The sequence below is a fragment of the Lutra lutra genome, chromosome X (genome assembly GCF_902655055.1).
Source record: "Lutra lutra chromosome X, mLutLut1.2, whole genome shotgun sequence".
Taxonomy (NCBI): Eukaryota; Metazoa; Chordata; class Mammalia; order Carnivora; family Mustelidae; genus Lutra; species Lutra lutra.
The window spans coordinates 46,094,397-46,117,860 of record NC_062296.1 but is presented as its reverse complement, the minus strand read 5'-3'; the positions used below and the strand labels follow the sequence as shown (position 1 = coordinate 46,117,860).

Below are 23,464 nucleotides of genomic sequence, written 5' to 3'. Positions count from 1 at the left end.
AATCATGTCACCTATGAACAAAGGCAGTTTTTTTTTCCTTCCTTACCAAATATATTCCTTTTATTTCATTTTTGCCTTCTTGCATTAGCTAGAACTTCTAGGATGATGTTAAAAAGGATTGGTGATAAAGGCCATTCTTGTACCAAAGGATTTGTAACAAAGGCCATTCTTGTACCTGAACTTAGTAGAAAAGCGTTTAGTTTCTCATCATTAGCTATAATGTTAGCTGTAGTATTTTGGTAGATGTTCTTTATCAAGTTGAGGAAGCTCCCCTCTAATCCTTGTTTACTGAGAGATTTTATCATGGATAGTTTGGATTCTGTCAAATGTTTTTCCTGTATCAATTGATAAGATAATGTGGTTCTTTTTAGCCTATTACAATAGATTGCATTAATTGACTTCTAAATTTTGTCTTAATTCTAATATAGTTAACATACAGTACTATATTAGTTTCAGGTGTACAATATAATGATTCAACAATTCCATACATCCTACAGTGCTCATCACAAGTGCACTCCTTAATCCCCAACACCTATTTCACCCACCCCTCCCACCCACCTCCCTTCTAGTAACCATTATTTCTCTACTGTTTAGAGTCTGTTTCTTGGTTTGTCTCTTTTATTTTCTTTGCTCATTTGTTTTATTTTTCAGATTCCACAATGTGACTGAAATATGGTATTTATCCTTCTCTGGATAACTTATTTCACTTAGCATTATGCTCTCTGTTTCCATCCATGTCTTTGCAAATGACAAGATTTCATTCTTTTTTATGGCTGAATTACATTCCAATGCATACATATACCACATACATATGTACTACATCTTTATCCATTTGTCTATTGATGGACTCTTAGGCTGTTTCTATACATTGGTTATTATAAATAATGCTGCTACAGACATAGAGGTGCATGTATCCCTTTGAATTGGTGTTTTTGTATTTTTTGGGTAAATACCCAGTGGTACAATTACTGGATCATAGGGTAGTTGTATTTTTAACTTTTTGAGGAATCTCCATGCTGTTTTCCACAGTGACTATACCAGTTTGCACTGCCACTAACAGTGCAAATGGGTTCCTTTTTCTCCACCTTCTCACCAACACTTGTTGTTTCTTTGTATTAATTGAGTATTAATATTGAACCACCCTTGCATGCTTGGAATAAATCCTCCTTGGTTGTGGTGTATAATTCTTTTTGTACATTATTGATTTAATTTGCTAATATTTTGTTTAGAGTTCTTGCATCTGTATTCATGAGGGACATCAGTCTATGGTTTTCTTATGTCTTTGTTTTGGATATGAGGATAATGCTGGCAACGTAGATTGAGCTGCATGTATTCCCTATGCTGATCTTCTATTTTTAAGATTTATTTACTTATTTTTAGAGAGGGATAGCAGGGGGAGGGGCAGAGGAGAGAGAAAGAGTAAGAAAGAATCCAAAGCCAACTCCCTTCTGAGCATAGAGCCCGAGACAGGGCTGGATCTCACAACCCTGAGATCATGACCCGAGCTGAAACCAGGAGTCAGCTGCTCAACTAACTGAGCCACTCAGTTGCCCCTTTTTCTTTTTCTTTTTTTTTTTTTTAAAGATTTTATTTATTTATTTGACAGAGAGATCACAAGTAGACGGAGAGGCAGGCAGAGAGAGAGAGAGGGAAGCAGGCTCCCTGCTGAGCAAAGAGCCCGATGCGGGACTCGATCCCAGAACCCTGAGATCATGACCTGAGCCGAAGGCAGCAGCTTAACCCACTGAGCCACCCAGGCGCCCAGTTGCCCCTTTTTCTAAGTTTTATTTATTTATTTTTGCAGAGAGAGAGAGAGAGAGAGACAGAGACAGTGATTCCTTCTGCTCTATCTTCTGAAAGAGATTGTAGAAATTGGTATAATTTCTTCTTTATATGTTCATAGACTTTACCATTGAACTCATCCGAGTCTGTTGCTTTCTATTTTGGAGGGTTATTATTTTTGGTTCAGTTTTTTTAATAGATATGGGTCTATTCAGATTTTTAAATTTCTTTTTGTATGAGTTTTGGCAAATTGTGTCTTTCAAAGTACTGGTCCATTACATGTAGGTTATAAAATTTGTAAGCATAGCATTGTTTGTAGTTTTTTTTATACTATCTCTTTAATGTCCATATAGGATCTATAGTGGTGTCCTCTCTTTCATATCTGATACTAGTATTTGTTGTCTTCTCTTCTTCTTAGTTTGGCCATACACTTATCTATTTCTTTGACCTTCTTAAAGAACAAGCTTTTGGTTTCATTGATTTTTCTATTGACTATTTTCAATTTTGTTTATTTCTGCTCTAATTCTTATTATTGTCTGCTAAGTTTGGATTTAATTTGTTCTTTTCTTTGGTTTCCTAAGGGGGAAACTTAAATTATTGATTTAGATATTTTTCCTCTAATATGCATTCAGTGTTATAAATTTCCCTCTAGCCATTTTTTGCTCTACCCCACAGATTTTGATAAGTTGTGTTTCCCTTTTCATTTAGTTCCAAATCTTTCTCAAGTTTTCTTGAGATTTTGTCCTTGACCATGTGTTAATTAGAAATGTATCATTTAATTTTCATGTATTTTGGGATTTTCTAGTTCTTTTTCTGTTATGGTTTCTAGTTCAATTCCATTATTGTCTAAGGGTCCAACATTGTATGATTTCTATACTTTAAATTTGTTAGGGTGTGTTTTATAGCCCATAATGTGGTTTGTCTTGGTGAGTGTTTCGTGTGAGCTTGAGAAGAATGTGAATTGTGCTTTTTTGGGTGAAGTTAGTCTGTAGATATTAATTATATCTAGTTAATTGAAGGTGGTATTGAGTTCAGCCATATCCTTACTGATTTTTTGCCTGCTGGATCTGTCCATTGGGTGTTGAAGAGCGCTATTGAAGTCTCCAACTATGATAGTTGATTCATCTATTTCTCCTTTCAGGTCTATTAGATTTTGTCTCACATAGTTTGACACTGTTGTTAGGCACATACATATTAAAGATTGTTATGTCTTTTTGGAGAATTGATCCCTTGATCATCATGTAATGAATGCCCTTTTTAATCTCTAATAACTCCATATTTTGAAATCTGCTCCATCTAAAGTTAATACAGCTATTTGTGTTTTCTTCTGATTAGTGTTAGCAGAATATATTTTCCTCCATCCTTTTAATCTATGTATTATGCATATATTTCATCTGTATGTGTCTCTATTTAAAGTTGGTTTCTTAAAAAAAAATAAAAATAAAGTGGGTTTCTTGTAGTCAGCATACACTTGGGTCTTGTTTTTTGTTGGTGTTGTTTTAAGATTTATTTATTTATTTATTTGACAGAGAGAGAGAGAGAGAGATCACAAGTAAGCAGAGAGGCAGGCAGAGGGAGGGGGAAGCAGACTCCCTGCCAAGCAGAGAGCCCGATGCAGGATTTGATCCGTGGACCCTGAGATCATGACCTGAGCCGAAGGCAGAGGCTTAACCCACTGAGCCACCCAGGTGCCCCTTGGGTCTTGTTTTTTGAACCTATATTTAAACTACTGATACTCATATTATTTATGTATTTGGATTATTTATGCAGTTGGACTAATACGCACTGTATTCATTACTGTTTTCTATTTGTTGCCCTTAGTCATTATTTCTATTTTTATTTTCCATTCCTTTTCTGCCTTTTGTATAGCTAAACATTTTATGTGATTTCGTTTTCTCCCCTTTCTTAGCATATTGGTTATACTATTTTTCCCCCTTTTTTAGTGGTTGCCATAGAATTTGCAATATACCTTTATAGCTAATTCAAGTCCACTTTTTTTTTTAAGAGAAAGAGCATGCACACAAGTGCTGGCGGTGGGGCAGGAGAGAGGGAGGGAGAGAATCTTAAGCAGGCTTCCCACCCAGTGCAGAGTCCGGCGCGGGTTTCAATCTCAGAACCCTGAGATCATGACCTGAGCTGAAATCAAGAGTTGGACACTTAACCAACTGAGCCATCCAGGCACCACCCCCATCCACTTTCACATAACATTATACTACTTCATGGGATGTGTGAGTAACTTAAAAATAATATATTCCTAACTTCTGTCTCCCATCCCTTGTATCATTTCTGTCACTTATTTCAGTTATATTTAAACATACATATGCATACACAATTGAATACATTGTTGATATTACTTTGAATAAACTGTTATCATCTCTTAGGTAAATTTAGAATAAGAAAAATAGGGACACCTGGCTGACCTAGTCAGTGGACCGTGCAGCTCTTGGTCTCAGGGTCATGAGTTCAGCTCCATGTTGGGTATAGAGATTACTTAAAAATAAAATCTTAAACAGAAAAAGAAAAGTATTTTATTCTCACTTTTTTCTTCTTCAGTGTTCTCCCTTCCTTTATGTGGATCCAAGTTTCTAACCTTTCTTATTTTTCCTTGTCTCTATGAACTTCTTTTAACATTTCTTGCATGAAATTCCTTTAGTTTTTGTTTGTCTAAGACAGTCTATTGCTCCTCCACTTTTGAAGAATAATTTCTTAGGGTGCAGAATTCTAAGTTGGTGGTGTTTTTTTTTTTTTCTCTTCACGCTTTAAATATTTCACTCTCTTCTTCGTTGGATGGTTTCTAAAGAGAAGTTGGAAGTAATTCTTATCTTTCTTCTTCTGTGAGTAAGGTGTTGTATTCCTCTGGCTTCTTTCAGGTTTTTTTTTTTTTCTTTGACTATCTATAGTTCAAAAATGATATGCCTGGGTATATTTTTTTGGCATTTACTCTGCTTGATATTCTTGGAACTTCCTGAATCTATGGTGTGGAGTCAGATGTTAGTTTGAGGAATTCTCAATCATTACTGTTTTAAGTATTTCTTCTGTTCCTTTCTCTGTTCTTCTGGTATTCCCATTATGTGTATGTTACATCTTTTGTAGTAGTTGACCTATGGCCCTTGAATATTCTGTTCTGTTCTTTTTAGTCTTTATTCTCTGCCTTTCAGTTTTTGAGGATTCTGTTAATAGATCCTCTAGCTCAGAGAGATTTCTTCCTCAGCCATGTCTAGTGTACTAGTAAGCCCATCAAAGGCATTTTTCTTTCTGTTATAGTGTTTTTCATCTCCAGCATTTCTTTTTGGTTCTTTTTTAGGATTTCTACCTCTCTTTTTACAGTACCCATTTGTTTTTGCATGCTGTATTATCCATTAGTTCCATTAGCATATGAACCATTGATTTTAAAAATTCCCGATCTGATAATTCCAACATCCTTGTCATGTCTAGTTATGATACTTGCTCTGTGTCTTCAAATCATGTTTTTTTGACTTTTGGTTTCGTAGCCAGACATGATGTACTGGTTAAAATGAACTGCTGTATTGGCCTTTAGTAAGGTGGGATGGGTATGTTCTATGGTCATATGATTAGGTCTCGGTTTTTTAGTGAGACTATACCCCTGGACTATGAACTTCACAAGAATTTCTCAGCCTTCCACCTCCTCTTAGGGGACAGGGTAACATCTTTCATTTGAATTAGTACTTTCAACTGTTTCACTTGCCACCATCCATATAGTACACTCTCCCTGTTACCTCTGTAACAGTTTCTAGAGTTTTTTTCTGGAGAGTATTTTTTTTTGAAGATTTATTCATTTAAGAGAGAGAGTACGTGTGCATGTGAGTTGAGGGGAGGAGCAGAGGGAGAGAATCTCTAGCAGACTCCCCACTGAGTCCAGAGGCTGGCACAGGGTTCAATCCCAGGACCATGAGATTATGACCTGAGTTGAAATCATGAGTTGGACGCTTAACCAACTGAGCCACCCAGGCACCTCTCTGGAGAGTATTAATAAGAATAGTTGGGGAAAATTAAAATTTGGGAACCTTGAGGGTAAACAAAATTTAATGTTATTTTTTACTTCAGGGTATCATGACCTATGAAGGATCTGAGGGTTTTATTCTACTTATAAGATAATGAGTTAGACTACCATGGTTTCATAGATACTAGCAGAAGAGATTATACTCCTGGGTCAGAGTTAAAGGACTTTATATTATTCACAGTAATGATGGTATCCAAAGTATCAGCACTTTCTTGCACCATTTCCCCAAGCCCCACTTTCCATAGGATGATGCAATGAAGGACAATGGTTTGCATTATGGGAGAGTATCTCTAAGCTTTAAGAAATCCTAGAAAAGGTAGTAAGCATGCATGCTCTTTGCTTTGGAGGGGGTCTGTTTCTATCTTCTAAGGCTATACAAACACCCTTGAGAAAATCATCCAGAACAAAGGTAGTCAATTCCTCTTAATGCAACATGTGCAGAAACACAAGAAACCTATGGAGAATTGTCTCCCAACACAGGACTTTTCATAGACTTTAACATGCTGGTGTGTGTTATTTTTCAAATCCAGTAGTGGGCTGTGATATGCAGAACTTTCCAAATTATTGGACTAGTTAATGAAGGATTTTGGTTAGATTCTGTGGAACATACTTTTGAAAATAGTGACATTTGACTAAAGCCAAAATTCCTTAGTTTTCCATTCATGCACTCTTTACTCCAGATGCATAACAACCTCTATTTATATTATATCATACACTGTCTTATTTCAGTATCATTGATTGTTTCTCTCCCCTCTCAAAATTCCACTTACCTTTAAGTCTCATTTCACATACTCCCTTGCAGCCTTTTCAGATCTTCCAAATGAAATGTGAGTCATCCCTTTTCTTGTGTTGCCATACTATTTTCCTTATATTTCTATTATACATGTATCCACATTCTACCTCATAGTAAAATTAGCCCTATAGTTGTTTGACAGTTCATCTTAGAATATAATCACTTACTTAAGAGCAGAGCCAACATCCTATAGCTATCAGTGTTAAGTACATAATGGATATTCAATAAATATCAAACAGCTTAATATTACCATTTTACAGTATGTCATTGTGCCAGTCATATTCCAGTCACAGCCCCATAAAGCAAAACAAGTACATTTATAAAACATGCTACAGGGGCGCCTGGGTAGCTCAGTGGGTTAGGGCCTCTCCCTTCAGCTCAGGTCATGATCTCAGGGTCCTGGGATCAAGCCCCGCATCAGGCTCTCTGCTCAGCAGGGAGACTGCTTCCTCCTCTCTCTCTCTGCCTGCCTCTCTGTCTACTTGTGATCTATGTATGTCAAATAAATAAATAAAATCTTAAAAAAAACATGCTACAACCTAAAAGATGAGTGCATTTAGCCTTTATTAGACCAAAGGAAACAATTTCTGAGTTTAAAAAATTGCTTTCTCATTGTCTGTTATTCAAGCTGTGGTATTGTTTTAGAAATTAAAAATTGTAATTCCACTTATTTTAACAATATACACAAGGGATTTCTGTTAGTGATTTATAAAAATACAAAACTAATTTTCTTTTACATCAAATAGCTTTTCATAATTGATGCCTATTTTAGAACTATATTTAGAGTTAGTGGTATAAGGATGGTAGTATATCCATTTGTGGAAGAAATTCAAATCTTTCTCCAAATAGTGTCATATGCCACAGTATATGTGGGAAAATATATATAACATATAATATGTTGTCTTTATCAATCTTAAATATAAAATTCACTAGCGCTAAGTTAACTCACATTGTTGTGCAGCCAATCTCCAGAACTCTTTTTATTTTATAAAACTGAAATTCAATACCCATTAAATAATTCCTCACTCCCTCTTCTCATAGCCCCTGGTGACTACTATTCTACTTTCAGTCTCTATGACTTTGACTACTGTAGGTACCTCATATAAATGTAATTATACTGGGTGCCTGGGTGGCTCAGTCCATTAAGCATCTGCCTTTGGCTCAGGTCATGATCCTAGGGTCCTGGGATTGAGCCTGCTCCTTGCTCAGTGGGGAGCCTACCTCTTCCTCTCCTTCCATCTGCCACTCTCCCTACTTGTGCTCTCTCTCGCTCTGTCAAATAAATAATAAAATCTTTAAAAAAATAAATGTACAATATTGGTCTTTTTGTGACATGCTTTATTTCACTTAGCATTATGTCCTCAAAGTTTATCCATGTTGTAGCATGTGCCAAAATTTTTTTTCTTTTTTGAGGCTGAAAATGTATGTATATAGCACCTTTTATTTAACCATTAATCTATTGATGGACACTTGAGTTGCTTCCATCTTTTGGCTATTGTGAATAATGCTGCTGTGAAAGTAAGTGTACAAATATCTCTTGGAGACCCTGCATTCAATCCTTTCAGGTATATACACCTAGAATTGAAATTCCTGGATCATGTTCCATTTTTAGTTTTTTAAGGAACCTCCATCCTGTTTTCTGTAGTGGCTTCACCATTTCATATTCCCACCAGCAGTACACACAGGGGTTCCAGTTATTTTACTTCCTCAGCAACACTTATTTTTTAGTTGTTTTGTTTTGTTTTGTTTGATAGTAGCCATTCTAATGGGTATAGAGTGGTATTTCATTATAGTTTTGAATTGTATTTCCCTAATGATTAAGTGATGTAGAGCATCTTTTCATGTGCTTGTTGCTCACTTCTTTATCTTTTTTTGAGAAACATCTATTCACATCCTCTGCCCAGTTTTTAATCTGTTTGGGTTTGCTTTTTGTTTGTTTGTTTTTTCTTTAGTTGAATTGTAGTTCTTCATATATTGTGGATATTAACCCTTTATCAGATATATGATTTGGAGATATTTTCTCCCATTTCATAGATTGCCTTTTCATTCTGTTGATTGTGTCTTTAGTCTACAAAATATGTTTAAAGGGCTGATTTGGTATAAAGTTCTTTTTTTTTAAGATTTTATTTATTTATTTGACAGAGATCACAAGTAGGCAGAGAGGCAGGCAGAGAGAGAGGATGAGAAGCAGGCTCCCCGCTGAGCAGAGAGCCCGATGCGGGGCTCGATCCCAGGACCCTGGGATCATGACCCGAGCCGAAGGCAGAGGCTTTAACCCACTGAGCCACCCAGGCGCCCCGGGTATAAAGTTCTTATACTAGTAATTATGAAAATACAAGTTACAAGAATTGTGATGCACAATATTTACCCATTATACAAACTTATGGTAAAAATATAGAGAAATAGATACCTTCCTTTATTGATGGATAGAAGTATAAATTGGTACAGTCACTTTGGAAAGCAGGTTGACTCTATCCATTTTAATTTCAAATGTTTCTACCCTGTGACCTAACAAGTCCATCTTTGGAGAAAAACTCTTAGTGGGTATACAGGAAGATATGTATGTGGCTCTTCAGTGCAACATTATGTTTAACTGGAAAAAAAAAAAAGACTAAAGTCCAACAATAGCATAGTTTCTTAGTAATCTGAAAGAGTGAGGTGTGTACGTACACACACACACACACACACACACACACACAATATCATGGATAGATCCTTCAAACATGGCTGCATATAAAAAGAAAATTATAGTTAATATGATACCATTTGTGTTCAAACAGAAAGCAGTATTGTGTTTTCTGTTGGTATATACACATGTATATGAATAAATTCAGAAAGGTCTAGAAATAATAATAGTGGTTGCCAGGGGTGCCTGGGTAGCTCAGGCATTAAGCATCTGTTTTCAGCTCAGATCATTATCCCAGGGTCCTGGAATGGACCCTCGCATTGGGCTCCCTTCTCAGCGGAGAGCCTGCTACTCCCTCTTCCACTCTCCTGCTTGTGTTTCCTCTCTCACTGTCTCTCTCTCTGTCAAATAAATAAATAAAATCTTGAAAAAAAATAATAGTGGCTGCTAGAATTGATTGCAGTTGGAACTATTTTTATTTCCTAAGGGAAATGGATTCATATATTACCTAGATTTTTATACATTTTTTTTTTTAAATCCAAAAGTGATATAGTTAAATATTGATGATTTTGTCTTAAAGGCACCTCCCTGGTTCAGTTGGGAGAACATGTGACTTTTGATCTCAAGATAGTGAGTTCCAGCAACCCCGTATTGGGTGTAGAGATTACATACATACAAATTTTAAAAAAGATTTCAGCCTGAAGTTTGGGTAGTAGTTTGTGGAGTGAACACTGTCCAGGGTCTGGTTCTTAGCTTTTCAGACTCTGAAATTGAATTTTTAACAGTGTAGCCAGAATTTATCTAGTTCTGGAGACCTTGTACGCACTTACCAAACTAAAAATCTGTGGACATTGGTAACTAAAGGACTCATCTATTCATTAATTTGCCAAGGAGACCAAAATAATCATATCCATTAATCACTATGTTCTCCTTCCTTATGGGAAAGTCTAAAACATTACTGTTAGAGGGTTCTGTTGTGAGTATAGGATCAAATCAAGGGAGTTAGATTGTTTTATTGTCTGATGTCTTTAAATTATAAATGTCTCATACAAGCTAATCTCCCTTATAGGGTTACCTGTTGAGAGGACCTGAATATTTGCATCTGTAGGTCAGCATCTTTTCCCTATACTTAGACTTTCTCCTTTCTACAAATACAGTTATATCAGGAAAGATATAAGGCAGATGAGTCAGTTATGGTTTCTTTACCTAAATAATTCCAATGTTGTCTTCTTTAAGCATACCTTGGTCACATTATTGAGAATGTGATGCTTATCAGTAAACACTTAAGAAACTTTTAGAATTAACCATTTCTGCACATGACTACCATTTTGTATTTATATTCACTTAGTTTTAGAGTACTATCTTGTTTACTCAGACTGAAAATGTACTCAATTTGGAGTTTATTTCAGCTACAAAAGGCAATTTTAGTTCTTGCAAATGTGTACTTTTTGTGTTATTTCTGAACAGATTAAAATGTTTGTGATATGGGAGATTTTCCATTCTAAAGGAGTAGAGTATAGGTTTCCTAGCTCAGAGTTAATATTTGGTCAGTGAAGTGTACTAATTAAGGTCACAGGCAGTCTTGGGTTTGAATCCTGATTCCACCAGTTTTCACTTTCCTTAGGCAAATCGCTTGACCTACCTAAACCTGGGCTTCCTCATTTTTATAAAATGCCTAAATTTCAAGGTAATATTTGCTATTAAGATTATTTTCTTGATAACTTATATTTTCATGGACTTCTTTTTATTCAGCTAAACATGAATTCAGCTCCAACTTTCGTCAACTTTCCTGCAAAAGGGAAACCGAAACGAGGTGATACATATGAGTTGCAGGTGCGTGGTTTTTCAGCTGAACAGATTGCCCGGTGGATTGCTGACAGAACTGATGTCAATGTAAGTTTCCCTACTTTGTAGAAAGTTACTCCTTCTATTGTCTTCTTCCAGTCTTACTGGGAGGTCTGAATTGGTCATATCACTGAGGTGGAATAGTCTGGCAGCTGCTTCATAAATAGCATTTAACAGAAACATCCTGATGAAAGAATGAAATTATAAAACATTTTCTATTACCTCATTGAATTCAGCATGGAAACCACTCTTTTGAGTGGTTTTTGATGGACTATCTAGTGGTATTTGGAAAATATTTCTTAATCTAAAAGATGTTGTGTTGTAGTTAAACAGAATACTGTACCTATCTCATCCCATTTGGGGATACATTGTAGACTCTTGATTAGGATGAAAAGAAAAAGTATGATTTTCCTTTTAAAGTTTTTATTTAAAGAAATTTTTATTTTATTTAATAATTCAAATTAATTATTTAATTAATTTAATATAGTGAACTGTTAGTTTCGGGCATAAAATACAAAGATTTAACACTTCCATACAACACCTGGTGCTCATCACAATAACTACACTGGTTTTGATTGCTTTCATTTTGAATTAGTTTGACCTATATAATTAAGTAAATTCCATACTTAAAACATTTTTTCTTTCCTTTCCATTAGATTAGAGTAATTAGACCCCCAAATTATGCTGGTCCTCTTATGTTGGGATTGCTTTTGGCTGTTATTGGTGGACTTGTGTATCTTCGAAGAAGCAATATGGAATTTCTTTTTAATAAAACTGGTTGGGCTTTTGCAGCTTTGGTGAGTGAATTTTAGAACAAAACTTGTTTGCATATATAAATGTATGTCAAATATACATAAATTAAAAATTTTATAAGCTTAAAATAAAAAACTATTAAGATGTATTTTAAGGGGCGCCTGGGTGGCTTAGTGGGTTAAGCCTCTACCTTCGGCTCAGGTCATGGTCTTAGGGTCCTGGGATCGAGCCCCACATCAGGCTCGCTGCTCAGCAGAGAGCCTGCTTCCCTCCCTCTCTCTCTCTCTGCCTGCCTCTCTGCCTACTTGTGATCTCTGTCTGTCAAATAAATAAATAAAATCTTTAAAAAAAAGAGATGTATTTTAAATAACAGCATCTCTATAATATATTTGATTTTTTTCTCAATACAGTGTATACATTTCTTAGGAGTACTGTCATGTGTAAATGAAAACAAGTGTTTCAAATACTTAGACAGTAAACTACTTAGGGGATAATGAATTATTTAAAGAACTATGATAATTCTGTACTTAGATAAGTAGAAAAAATGATTTTTAAATACTTTGAATGTAGTAAACCTAGAAGGGTAACAACCTCAGAAAATAAACCATCTCAAAACTTTAAAAAAATTGTTTGCATACAATATTGTATTGTTAAGTAGAATTTTGTTTTTTATTTCTTACCTGTGAGGGGGATTTTATTTATTCATGCCTTAAGATCATTTTGTTTCCTCCATTATCTTATTAGCATGGCCAGAGTTTGTGGGAACTTGTACTCCTTTTTTATCCAATCTCAACGATAGGATGTCACCCCTAAGAAAATATGCAGTTCTTTTGAAAATATTCTTCTAAAAGGCTCTTCAGTTTTCAATTTTTAAACATCTGTCAGGTTATATATAATTTTAAAATAGGATTTTCCTTTCAGTGTAAGTATTAGTGATTCTTGTGAAATACAAGCCTTATTCAAAAATTACTCATCTGAAAAAAATTTGGTTCCTGTATTACTTGAGCAGACATGCTTTTCATCATCCTGTTAGTCTGATCAGTATAGGAGCAGCTGCACCATGTTATATAAGTATTTCCTTATTTTTTGTTTCCTAGTGTTTTGTGCTTGCTATGACATCTGGTCAAATGTGGAACCATATAAGAGGACCACCATATGCTCATAAGAATCCACACACAGGACACGTGGTAAGGGAAGTTCAGAATTTCTTCCCATTATACACCAAAGTTAACCTTAATAATTGTTAATTATTATTAGTTATTAATAATTATTATCTATATACGTATATATAGATAATAATTATTATTTTGGGACACCATTGCCAAGGTGTGAAGGAATTGGGTTTTCAATCTCTCTTGGATCATGAGCTTCAGTTAATGAAATGTGCTTTTAAAAGTGGAAAATTCCTTATCCTTATCACATTTGGTGAATTCTTTTGACTCTAAGAGGCTAAGAATCAAAGTCAGCTTTCAAATAAACAGTTAGTTGAAATGCACAAGTACTTGAGCATCTACTGTTTCTAGGCACTGTGCTAAGTATTATTAGATGCAGTGGTAAACAAGAACAATCTTTGCCTTCATGGAGTTTACATTATTGTACCTCATGGTCTTGTACACTGAAGTACTATGTTTCTCATATATTCTGTTGTTGAGAACATAATACAATGAAAAGACAAATGAATAATAAATAACACAGAAATAGTGTTTATTTTTTTCCAGTTTCTTTACTGACGAATGCCACAGACTCAATGCTTATGTAAATCAGGTGCACTAATAATTTCATAGGGCTCAAAAATAACCAATTTTAGGATTAGAATATCAAAAGTTAATGTATATTTAAATATTTAATTTTGTCTTTTTTCCTCCCCCCAGAATTACATCCATGGAAGCAGCCAAGCCCAGTTTGTAGCTGAAACACACATTGTTCTTCTGTTTAGTATCCTCTTTTTATAATAAGTCCTTGATGCTGCATTTTAGTTTATCTCTTTTGTCACATTCTCATATTTTCTTTATAGTGTTTGCTTGAGGCTGCTCTCTTATTAATGCAAGTTTTAATATCTTTGGAATCCTATTTCTATGTTATTTATCTTAGTCCAATCAGCTAAACACCACCAGAGACAAACCTTCAGTCTAATAAAGACAGGCTTATTTTTTGTAAAGATTTTATTTCTTTATTTGACAGAGAGAGGTCACAAGTAGGCAGAGAGGCAGGCAGAGAGAGAGGGGGAAGTAGGCTCCCTGCTGAGCAGAGAGCCCGATTCGGGGCTTGATCCCAGGACCCTGAGATCATGACCTGAGCGGAAGGCAGAGGCTTTAACCCACTGAGCCACCTAGGCGCCCTAAATACAGGTTTATTGATCATTGCTACAAGGGAGACTGCACACTAGAAGAACCATGGGACATCTTACCTAAGGAAAGATAGAGTTATTATAAAATTTGGAGGAAGGGTGAAGCTTAGGTGAAATGTAAATGAAGCAATGTTTTGATAAACTTAAAGCAAAACCAGACTAAGTGAAAAGGAATCAGCATCAGGTTTGGACTGTGAAGTGGACACAGGGTTCTGTCTCCTGTAAACTCTACAGAATTCAGATAAATGTGGGATTTTTGTCTTCACAAACTCTTTATTTGAAGCTCTGTACTTTAGTTGTAAATCGAGGCTACTTAGAAATTGTACTTATGTGTTGAATGACTTATATCTTCCAGGCAAGAATGGATTGTTTCCTTCCTAGTGATATAATTTGAATCAGTCTACAATTTAAGACATCTTCCTCTTCATTGAGTAAGAAAACAGTAGTTTCTCAAAGACAGGTTATTTTGGTTGTTGTTGTTGTTGTTGTTCAAGATTTTATTCATTTGAGAGAGAGCACAAGCATGGGGGCGGGGGGTGGTGGGAGGGGATTGGGAGGTAGAGGGAGAAGCAGACTCCCTGCCGAACCAGAAGTCCGATGCGAAGCTCAATCCCAGGACCCAGAGATCACAACTCGAGTTGAAGGCATTTTTTTTTTTCCTGTGAACCCTGTGGCTGCTTTTTATGTGTTTTCCCATTCTCTTGAATGGCAGAGCAGGTTGTTATTTTCTCAAATCTGAAAATTGATGCCTCTGTAAGCTGCAAGGATAGTTAACAGTGACTCAGATAGGTAAGAGTCTAAACTTCATAGCCTTATTCAACACAGTTTATCTCCCCGCCCCAAAGATATAAGCAGTGATTCTGTAGAATAAGTCAATAAGGTAAACAAATGTAATGTTTCTGGAGTTGTGCTGCTCAACCAAGGGGTCCTGACATTGACATATTGCAATCAGTTGTAGCCCAGGCTGTTAGAGAATCTCTGCAGTGGTTTGATGGTAAAGTCATTTGCCTTGCCTTCTCATCTCATCATCTAAATAACTTAGAGGTCAACTAGTTCAACACTTAACTCTATTGAAATTGGATTGTACTATTTAAGAATTGGCTAAGAAATTTGAAGGTGATTACAATCAATATGCGTAATTTAATCCCTTAAAATGCTTTTTCTGATGATAAAAGCTATACAAGTTAATTAAAGGAAATTTAGAAAATACAAGTACATATAAAGAAAAAAATTAAAAACCCTGGAAATATCCTCCTTAGTAAATCTTTGTGTGTGTGTTTCCCATTTTATTTTACTATATTGATGATTTAATAGAGATACTTTAAGGAAAACAATCTGAAAAAAAATGAGCTTTTGGTTTAATTGAAAGACATTTGAGAAAATGATACTTTCTCAAAACAGTGTTCATGTATAATATGGAAAACAGATTTACTGCTTAAAATCCAGCTCAGAGCCAGGAGAGTTCATCTATTCAGCTATGGAATGATGAGCTAAAAAATTAATCTAATAATAAATACCTATTCCCAGCGGTAAAAAAGAATATTGCAAGAAAAATATCCAACCGTATGTTCTTTCAAATCCTAAAATTTATTTCTTATTCAATTTATTTAAATTTTACTTATTTTAGGGGCCCCTGGGTGGCTCAGTGGGTTAAAGCCTCTGTCTTTGGCTCAGGTCATGATCCCAGGGTCCTGGGATGGAGCCCCATGTCGGGCTCTCTGCTCAGTGGGGAGCCTGCTTCCTCCCTTCTCTCTCTCTCTGCCTGCCTCTCTACCTACTTGTGATCTATCAAATAAATAAAATCTTTAATAAAAAAGAAATAAATAAATTTTACTTATTTTATTTATTTGACAGAGAGATCACAAGTAGGCAGAGAGAGAGGAAGGGAAGCAGGCTCCCTGCTGAGCAGAGAGCCCGATGTGTGGCTCTATCCCAGGACACTGGGATCATGACCTGAGCCGAAGGCAGAGGCTTTAACCCACTGAGCCACCCAGGCGCCCCGACTTACTCAATTTATTTAAACTAAAAAAAAGTTCACCCACTTCTACCCCTTACTGCCCTACTCTGACAACCACCAATCTGTTCTCTGTATCTGTAAGTGTGTGTGTGTGTGTGTAAAATTTATTTTTAGATTCCACATATAAGAGAGATCATACAAATTTGTCTTTCTCCTGTTTCAAATTATTTCAAAATTTAGGTTGGAAATTCTCATTTATGGTTTGATCTATTAACAAATTTATTATACCTTGGAAACTTTCCAGTGTCTTGAAATGGTCTCAATTAATGGTATTTTGAAATTGAACAGTGTAGCAAAAGGGCAGATATAGTTACAAAATATAAAGTGATTTGTGTTTTGTCGGTCTTCTAGCTTTGTCCTAATTTTTTTAAAAAAAGCTTTTATTATTTATTATTTTTAAGGATATTTTACCAGGTATAGATTTCTATATTTCTTTAAGCACTTTGGAAATGTTATCTCATTGTCTTTTACTTCCATAGTTTCTGAGAAAAATCAGATTTAATTCTTATTATTGTTCTTTGAAGGCAGTATGTCTTTTTCTCTGATGGATTTTAAGACTTTTCTCCTAATGTTTTATTTCTGTTGTTCCTGTTTTCTGAATTGCAGATCTTCCTAAGTCTGTGGGTTAGTACCCTTACTCATTTTGGAAAATGTTTGGCTACTATATCTTCAGTATTGTTTTTCTCCCATTTTCTCCATCCTCTCCATCCATGACTTTCAACTGAGAGCCTGGTGAATGAATCTTGTCATTCTTTCTGGTGGAACCTGAACCTTAATCATGGTCTCCTTAACACTGTAGGACTGCCAAAATTCTTCTCTCCTAAGCTTTGTCCTAACTTTTAAAATATAATTATATAAGACATTTAGGAAATTGGAATATTCTTACTTTTTCCTTCTGCCTAAAGGTTAAACATAACTTAAGGCTTCAGATACATTTGGAGCAGATTGCAAATCTATTGAAAAATATGTCATTTTGCGCCTCCTGGGTGACTCAGCAGGTTAAGCAGCTGCCTTCCGTTCAGGTCATGATCTCAGGGTCCTGGGATTGAGCCCCACATTGGCTCCTTCCTCAGTGGGGAGCCTGATTCTCCCTCTCACTCTCCCTCTGTGCTCTCTCTCTCTCTCTCAAATAAATAAATAAAATCTTTAAAAAAAGAAAGAAATATAGCAAGTTTTTCCTTTCCAAGTTTTAATTTAGATTCCAATTAGTTAACATAGAGTGTAAATTTAGTTTCAGGTCTAGAATTCACTGATTCAACACCTACATACAACACCCAGTGCTCATCACAAGTACCCTGCTTAATCCCCATCACCTATTTCACCTATCCCCCTCACCTCCCCTCTGGTAACCATCAGTTCGTTCTCTGTAGTTAAGAGTCTGTTTCTTGGTTTACCTCTCCACCCCATTTTTGTTTCTTTTGTTTCTTAAATTCTATACATGAGTGAAACCATATGGTATTTGTCTTTCTCTGACTGACTTATTTTGCTTGGCATAATATTCTCTAGCTCCATCCACGTCATTGCAAATGTCAAGGTTTCATTCTTTTTATATGGCAGAATAATATTCCATCATAGATACTACTTCTTTATTCATTCATTAGTCAGGGAACTTTTGGGCTCCTTCTATAATTTGGCTATTGTTGATGCTGCTATAAACATGGGGGTAACATGTTATCCCTTCGAATAAATATTTTTGTATCCTTTGGATAAATACCTATAGTGCAATTGCTACATCATAGACAATGAATTAACTTTTTGAGGAACCTCCATACTGTTTTCCAGAGTGGCTGAGCCAGTTTGCATTCCCACCAACAGTGTAGGAGGGTTCCCTTTACTCCCCATTCTCACCAATACCTGTTTTTTCCTGTGTTGTTAATGTTAGCCATTCTGACTGGTGTGAGTTGATACCTCATTGTAGTATTAATATGCATTTCCCTGATGATGAGTGATGTTGAGCATCTTTTCATGTGTCTGCGGGCCATCTGTATGTCTTCTTTGGAGAAATGTCTATTCATATCTTCTGCCCATTTTTTAACTGGATTATTTGGGGGTTTTTTGGGCGGTGTTGTGTTTTGTAAGTTATTTATATATTTTGGATACTAACCCTTTATCAGATAAGTCATTTGCAAGTATCTTCTCCCATTCCATAAGTTGCCCTTTAAAAAAAATATATTTATTTTATTTATTTTTAGAGAGAAAGCATGAGTGAGAGGAAGGGTGGGGGAGAGAGAGAGAGAAAGAGAAAGACTCCCTGCTGAGGGGCGCCTGGGTGGCTCAGTGGGTTAAGCCACTGCCTTCGGCTCAGGTCATGATCTCAGGGTCCTGGGATCGAGCCCCGCATCGGGCTCTCTTCTCAGCCGGGAGCCTGCTTTCCCCTCTCTCTCTGCCTGCCTCTCTGCCTACTTGTCATCTCTCTCTCTGTCACATAAAAAAAAAAAAAAAGACAAAAAAAAGACTCCCTGCTGAGTGCAGAGCCTCATGTGGGACTTGATCCCACCATCTTGAGGTCATAACCTGAGCAGAAATCGAGAGTTGGATGCTTAACTGACTGAGCCATCCCGCCACCCTCGTAGGTTGCCTCAGAAGCTTTTTTTCTTCTGTTCAGAAGCTATTTCCCAATAGTCTGTTTTTGGAAGTACAGCATTTCTTATAAATTTGGTTAATCAGATACAAAATGGGAGTATTTTTTCAGGGTGATTTTTTTCCCTTATTTTGTTTTTAGTTTTTTGGTAATGGTCAGGAAGGTTTGGGTGATACTTTCTGAGCAGTTATTTTTGCTAGTCACTGTGAATGTATGATTTGTCTAAGGAGCCTATAGTATTGGGATAAACAGAGGTTTACAGGTTATAAGACAGTGCCTTAAATGCTGTGTCTCACTACGTGTGAGACAATGAATAAAGCTATTTAACTTTTTTAGAGGTAGGAAACTTTATGGAAGACTGACAATCCCTTATTTTTTTTAGTGGCCACAAAGCCTAAAAACTCAAAACTCAAAACTCACCATGTTGATAAGAACTAGTAGAATAAGAAGACTACTAACTAGTAGTTATAAGTTTAGAAAATATCCACATATTTATCATTATTTTGATATTGTAAAACTTACTACATGATTAATAAAGCAAACTATATGAGTTGCCTGATCCACTAAGCAACTTTTAAAATTACATTTTAGGGGTGCCTCTGCCTTCAGCTCAGGTCATGATCCCAGGGTCCTGGGATCGAGCCCCACATCAGGCTCTCTGCTCAGCAGGGAGCCTGCTTCCTCTCTCTCTGCCTGCCTCTCTGCCTACTTGTGATCTCTCTGTCTGTCAAATAAATAAATAGAATCTTTAAAGAAATTACATGTATGTAAATTTTATGTAAATTACTATATTCATGCAGAAATGTTCACAGTTCATAAGTGCAGTGTACAGTTTGATAAATTTTCACAAAGTGAACACAACTGTGTAATCAGCACCCAGTTGATGAAATAAAACTACTCATACCCCAAAGCATTCCCCTCATCACCCCTTCCTGATTGTTACCTTCCTACCCAAAAGTAACTACTATATCCTGACTACTAACAGTATGGATTAGTTTTACTTATTTTTTAATTTTACACAAATGGAATTATACTTCAAATATATTTAAATTAAATAAAACAGTGGATTAGATAATTTTCATTCATGATCTAACACCCTAATATTGGGTGCCTGGGTAGTTCAGTTGGTTAAGCAACTGATCATGATCCCAGGGTTCCCAGCCCCACGTCAGGATCCCCCTGCTCTGTGGGGAGCCTGCTTCTCCCTCTCCCTGCTACTCTTCATGCTTGTGCTCTCTCTGTCAAATAAATAAAATCTTAAAAAAAATAAAACCCTAATATTAAAATCTAGGTTTATTTTTGCATAGTCTCTTACATTCTTTTTTTTTTTAAAGATTTTATTTATTTGACAGAGAGAGTGATCACAAGTAGAGAGAGAGAGAGAGAGGAGGAAGCAGGCTCCCTGCCTAGCAGAGAGCCTGATGTGGGACTCGATCCCAGGACCCTGAGATCATGACCTGAGCTGAAGGCAGAGGCTTAACCCATTGAGACACCCAGGCAGCCCAGTCTCTTGCATTCTTTGTTTAGTTGTATCTTTTTTGGGGGGAGCTCCTTTTTTGTAGTATAGACAGACTTTGTATGCAGTTCAGCTTCTTAATATAAGCATTTTCTATATAGTTGTATGGCTTTTATCATTACAAAAGTTGCATGAGAATTACAGATAAATAAAATATAGGCAAGGAAAAGGAAAAATTGTGATCATTCTTAATGTTTATATAATGGGTGTATCATATTTCAGTTATTCTTCTATTGTTTTTTTTAAATATTTATTTATTTATTTGACAGAGATCACAAGTAGGCAGAGAGGCAGGCAGAGAGAGAAACGGAAGCAGTCTCCCTGCTGAGCAGAGAACACGATGTGGGGCTCAATCCCAGGACCCTGGGATCATGACCTGAGCTGAAGGCAGAGGCTTTAACCCACTGAGCCACCCAGGCACCCCTATTCTTCTATTGTTGAATGTTGTAAAGAATGTTTACTTGGATATAAAAATAATTTGGTGGGACGCTTCGGTGGCTCAGCCAGTTAATCATCTCCCTTCAGCTCAGGTCATGATCCCATGGTCCTGGGATTGAGTCCCACATCAGGCTCCTTGTTCAGTGGGGAACCTGCTTCTCCCTCTGCCTGCAGCTCCCGCTGCTTGTGCTCTCTCTTTCTCTCTCTAACACACAAATAAACAAATGCATAAATCTTTAAAAAAAAATAGGCATATCTCCAGATTCCCAAAGGTAAGATTTGAAACGGAGTGTACAAATCTGTTTTCCTTGGTGTTCTGTCCAAACTATTTTCCAAAAAAGTTTTGCTAAATAAAGGGAAGAAGGATTGCTGTCAGAATATGTGTACTGATAGCTCTGGCAGGTCCTAACTATCATTATATATTCTCATTTTTAAACTGCTAATTCAATAGGCAAAGAAATTTTTTTTTTTACTTTTTTTTTTTAAGATTTTATTTATTTATTTGACAGAGAGAAATCACAAGTAGGCAGAGAGGCGGGCAGAGAGAGAGGAGGAAGCAGGCTCCCTGCTGAGCAGAAAACCCGATGTGGGGCTTGAACCCAGGACCTGGGATCATGACCTGAGCCGAAGGCAGCGGCTTAACCCACTGAGCCACCCAGGCGCCCTGTTTTTACTTTCTTGAGGAATCTCCACACTGTTCTCCAAAGTGGCTGCACCAACTTGCATTCCCACCAACAGTGTAAGAGGATTCCCCTTTCTCCACGTCCCCTCCAACACATGTTGTTTCCTGTCTTGCTAATTTAAAATATATCAGAACACCTGGGTGGCTCAGGCAGTTCAGCCTCTCTGACTCTCGATCTCAGCTCAGGTCTTGATTTCAGGGTTGTGAGTTCAGGCCTCCCAAAAAAACAAAATAAAGTATATACAAGGTTGGAGTAATACATGCAAGCACGTCCAGGAAGTTTATTTCAAAGTACTTGTCAGAAAAACTCGTATTTCATCTGTTAAATTATAGTGGGACATTTGTTAAAAATACTGATTTTCATTTGTACAAATGAAGTAATTTTCCAACCTTAATATTTTTATTATACCTTCATAGTAAATAATTGTTACAGTATACAGATATAACATTCTCTATTTTATTTATTTATTTTTAGATTTTATTTATTGATTTGACAGGGAGAGACACAGCGAGAGAAGGAACACAAATAGAGGGAGTGGGAGAGGGAAAAGCAGGCCTCCCACCGAGCAGGGAGCCTGATGTGGGGCTCAATCCCAGGATCCTGGGATCAACAACTGAGCCACCCAGCCACCCCTTATTTTGTATTTTTAATCACCCATCTTTTTTTATTAAAGTGAAATTCACATAACATAAAATTAACTATTTTAAAGAGAACAATCCAGTGAAGTTTATTTTTTTAAAAGATTTTATCTATTTATTTGACAGAGGTTTGACAGAGAGAAAGAGCACAAGCAGGGGGAGCAACAGGCAGAGGGAGAGGGAGAAGCAGGCTTCCTGCTAAGTGGGGATCCTGACATGGGACTCGATTCCAGAACCCTGAGATCATGACCTGAGCCGAAGGCAGACGCTTAACTGACTGAGCCACACAGGTACCCCTCCAGTGACATTTAATACATTCATAATGATTCCCTATTTTAGTAAGGTTTGTTTTTTAATTGAAAGTTGAAGATTTGTATATTCGTTGTAATTTTCCTTTTTTTAAAGATTTTTAAATTTATTATTAATTAATTAATAATTATTATTAATTAATTAATAATTAATTATTATTAATTTTTAATTTATTTGTTAGAGAGAGAGAGCGAACGAGCACAGGCAGGCAGAGTGGCAGGCAGAGGCAGAGGGAGAAGCAGGCTCCCTGCCGAGCAAGGAGCCCGATGTTGGACTCGATCCCAGGATGCTGGGATCATGACCTGAGCCGAAGGCAGCCACTTAACCAACTGGGCTACCCAGGTGTTCCTCATTATAATTTTCTTCATGAAAGAAGAGAAATATTAAAGTGGTATGTCTTCTATCTGTGTGAATTTCTCCTTTAACAATTTTTCTAAGATGGTGGTGTTACCTTAGGGATGGTGCTGTTATGTGAAGCTGCTACATCTGACATGGATATTGGAAAGCGAAAAAGTAAGTTATATCATATGCCAAAATATAAGTTCTACCTTTTTAATTTATTTTTTATTGTTGAAGTATAGTTGACATACAATGTTAAATAACAATTCTGCCTTTAATACAGAAGAAAATATCCTCTTAATCACTTCCCCCTCTTAGTTATAGGAATATTATTTTACTACTTGATTATTTAAAAAGTAACATATACTTATTGTAAAAAATGTGGGGTGAAATCTGATTTATGAAACATTTGGGGGGAGAATTACCCATTATTCCATTATTGAGAAGCTAAAAATTTTAATGTTTTAATATAGTTTCTTCCATTTGTAAAAACATATTTAAAACTCTGTATAAAATTTTGAATCTTGTACCCCCACTTTTAACTGGAGTTAAATAATTCACTAATAGGGGCGCCTGGGTGGCTCAGTGGGTTAAAGCCTCTGCTTTCAGCTCGGGTCATGATCCCAGGGTCCTGGGATCGAGCCCCATGTAGGGCTCTCTGCTTAGCGGGGAGCCTGCTTTCTCCTCTCTCTCTCTCTGACTGCCTCTCTGCTTACTTGTAATCTCTGTCTGTCAAATAAATAAATAAAATCTTTAAAAAAAAATAATTCACTAAT

At 36.3% G+C, this 23,464-nt stretch overlaps 1 protein-coding gene across 2 annotated transcripts in view; it reads left to right on the top strand.

Moving 5' to 3' along the window:
* The window catches only part of MAGT1 (magnesium transporter 1), an 89,020-nt gene that overhangs the window by 58,201 nt on the left and 7,355 nt on the right, over positions 1-23,464 (top strand). For both annotated transcript variants that reach the window (XM_047715802.1, XM_047715801.1), the window contains 5 exons: positions 10,975-11,115; positions 11,724-11,864; positions 12,918-13,007; positions 13,692-13,755; positions 22,788-22,862. In XM_047715802.1, coding sequence (XP_047571758.1) covers positions 10,975-11,115; positions 11,724-11,864; positions 12,918-13,007; positions 13,692-13,755; positions 22,788-22,862 — 511 coding nt within the window. The remainder of the gene's footprint in view (positions 1-10,974; positions 11,116-11,723; positions 11,865-12,917; positions 13,008-13,691; positions 13,756-22,787; positions 22,863-23,464) is intronic.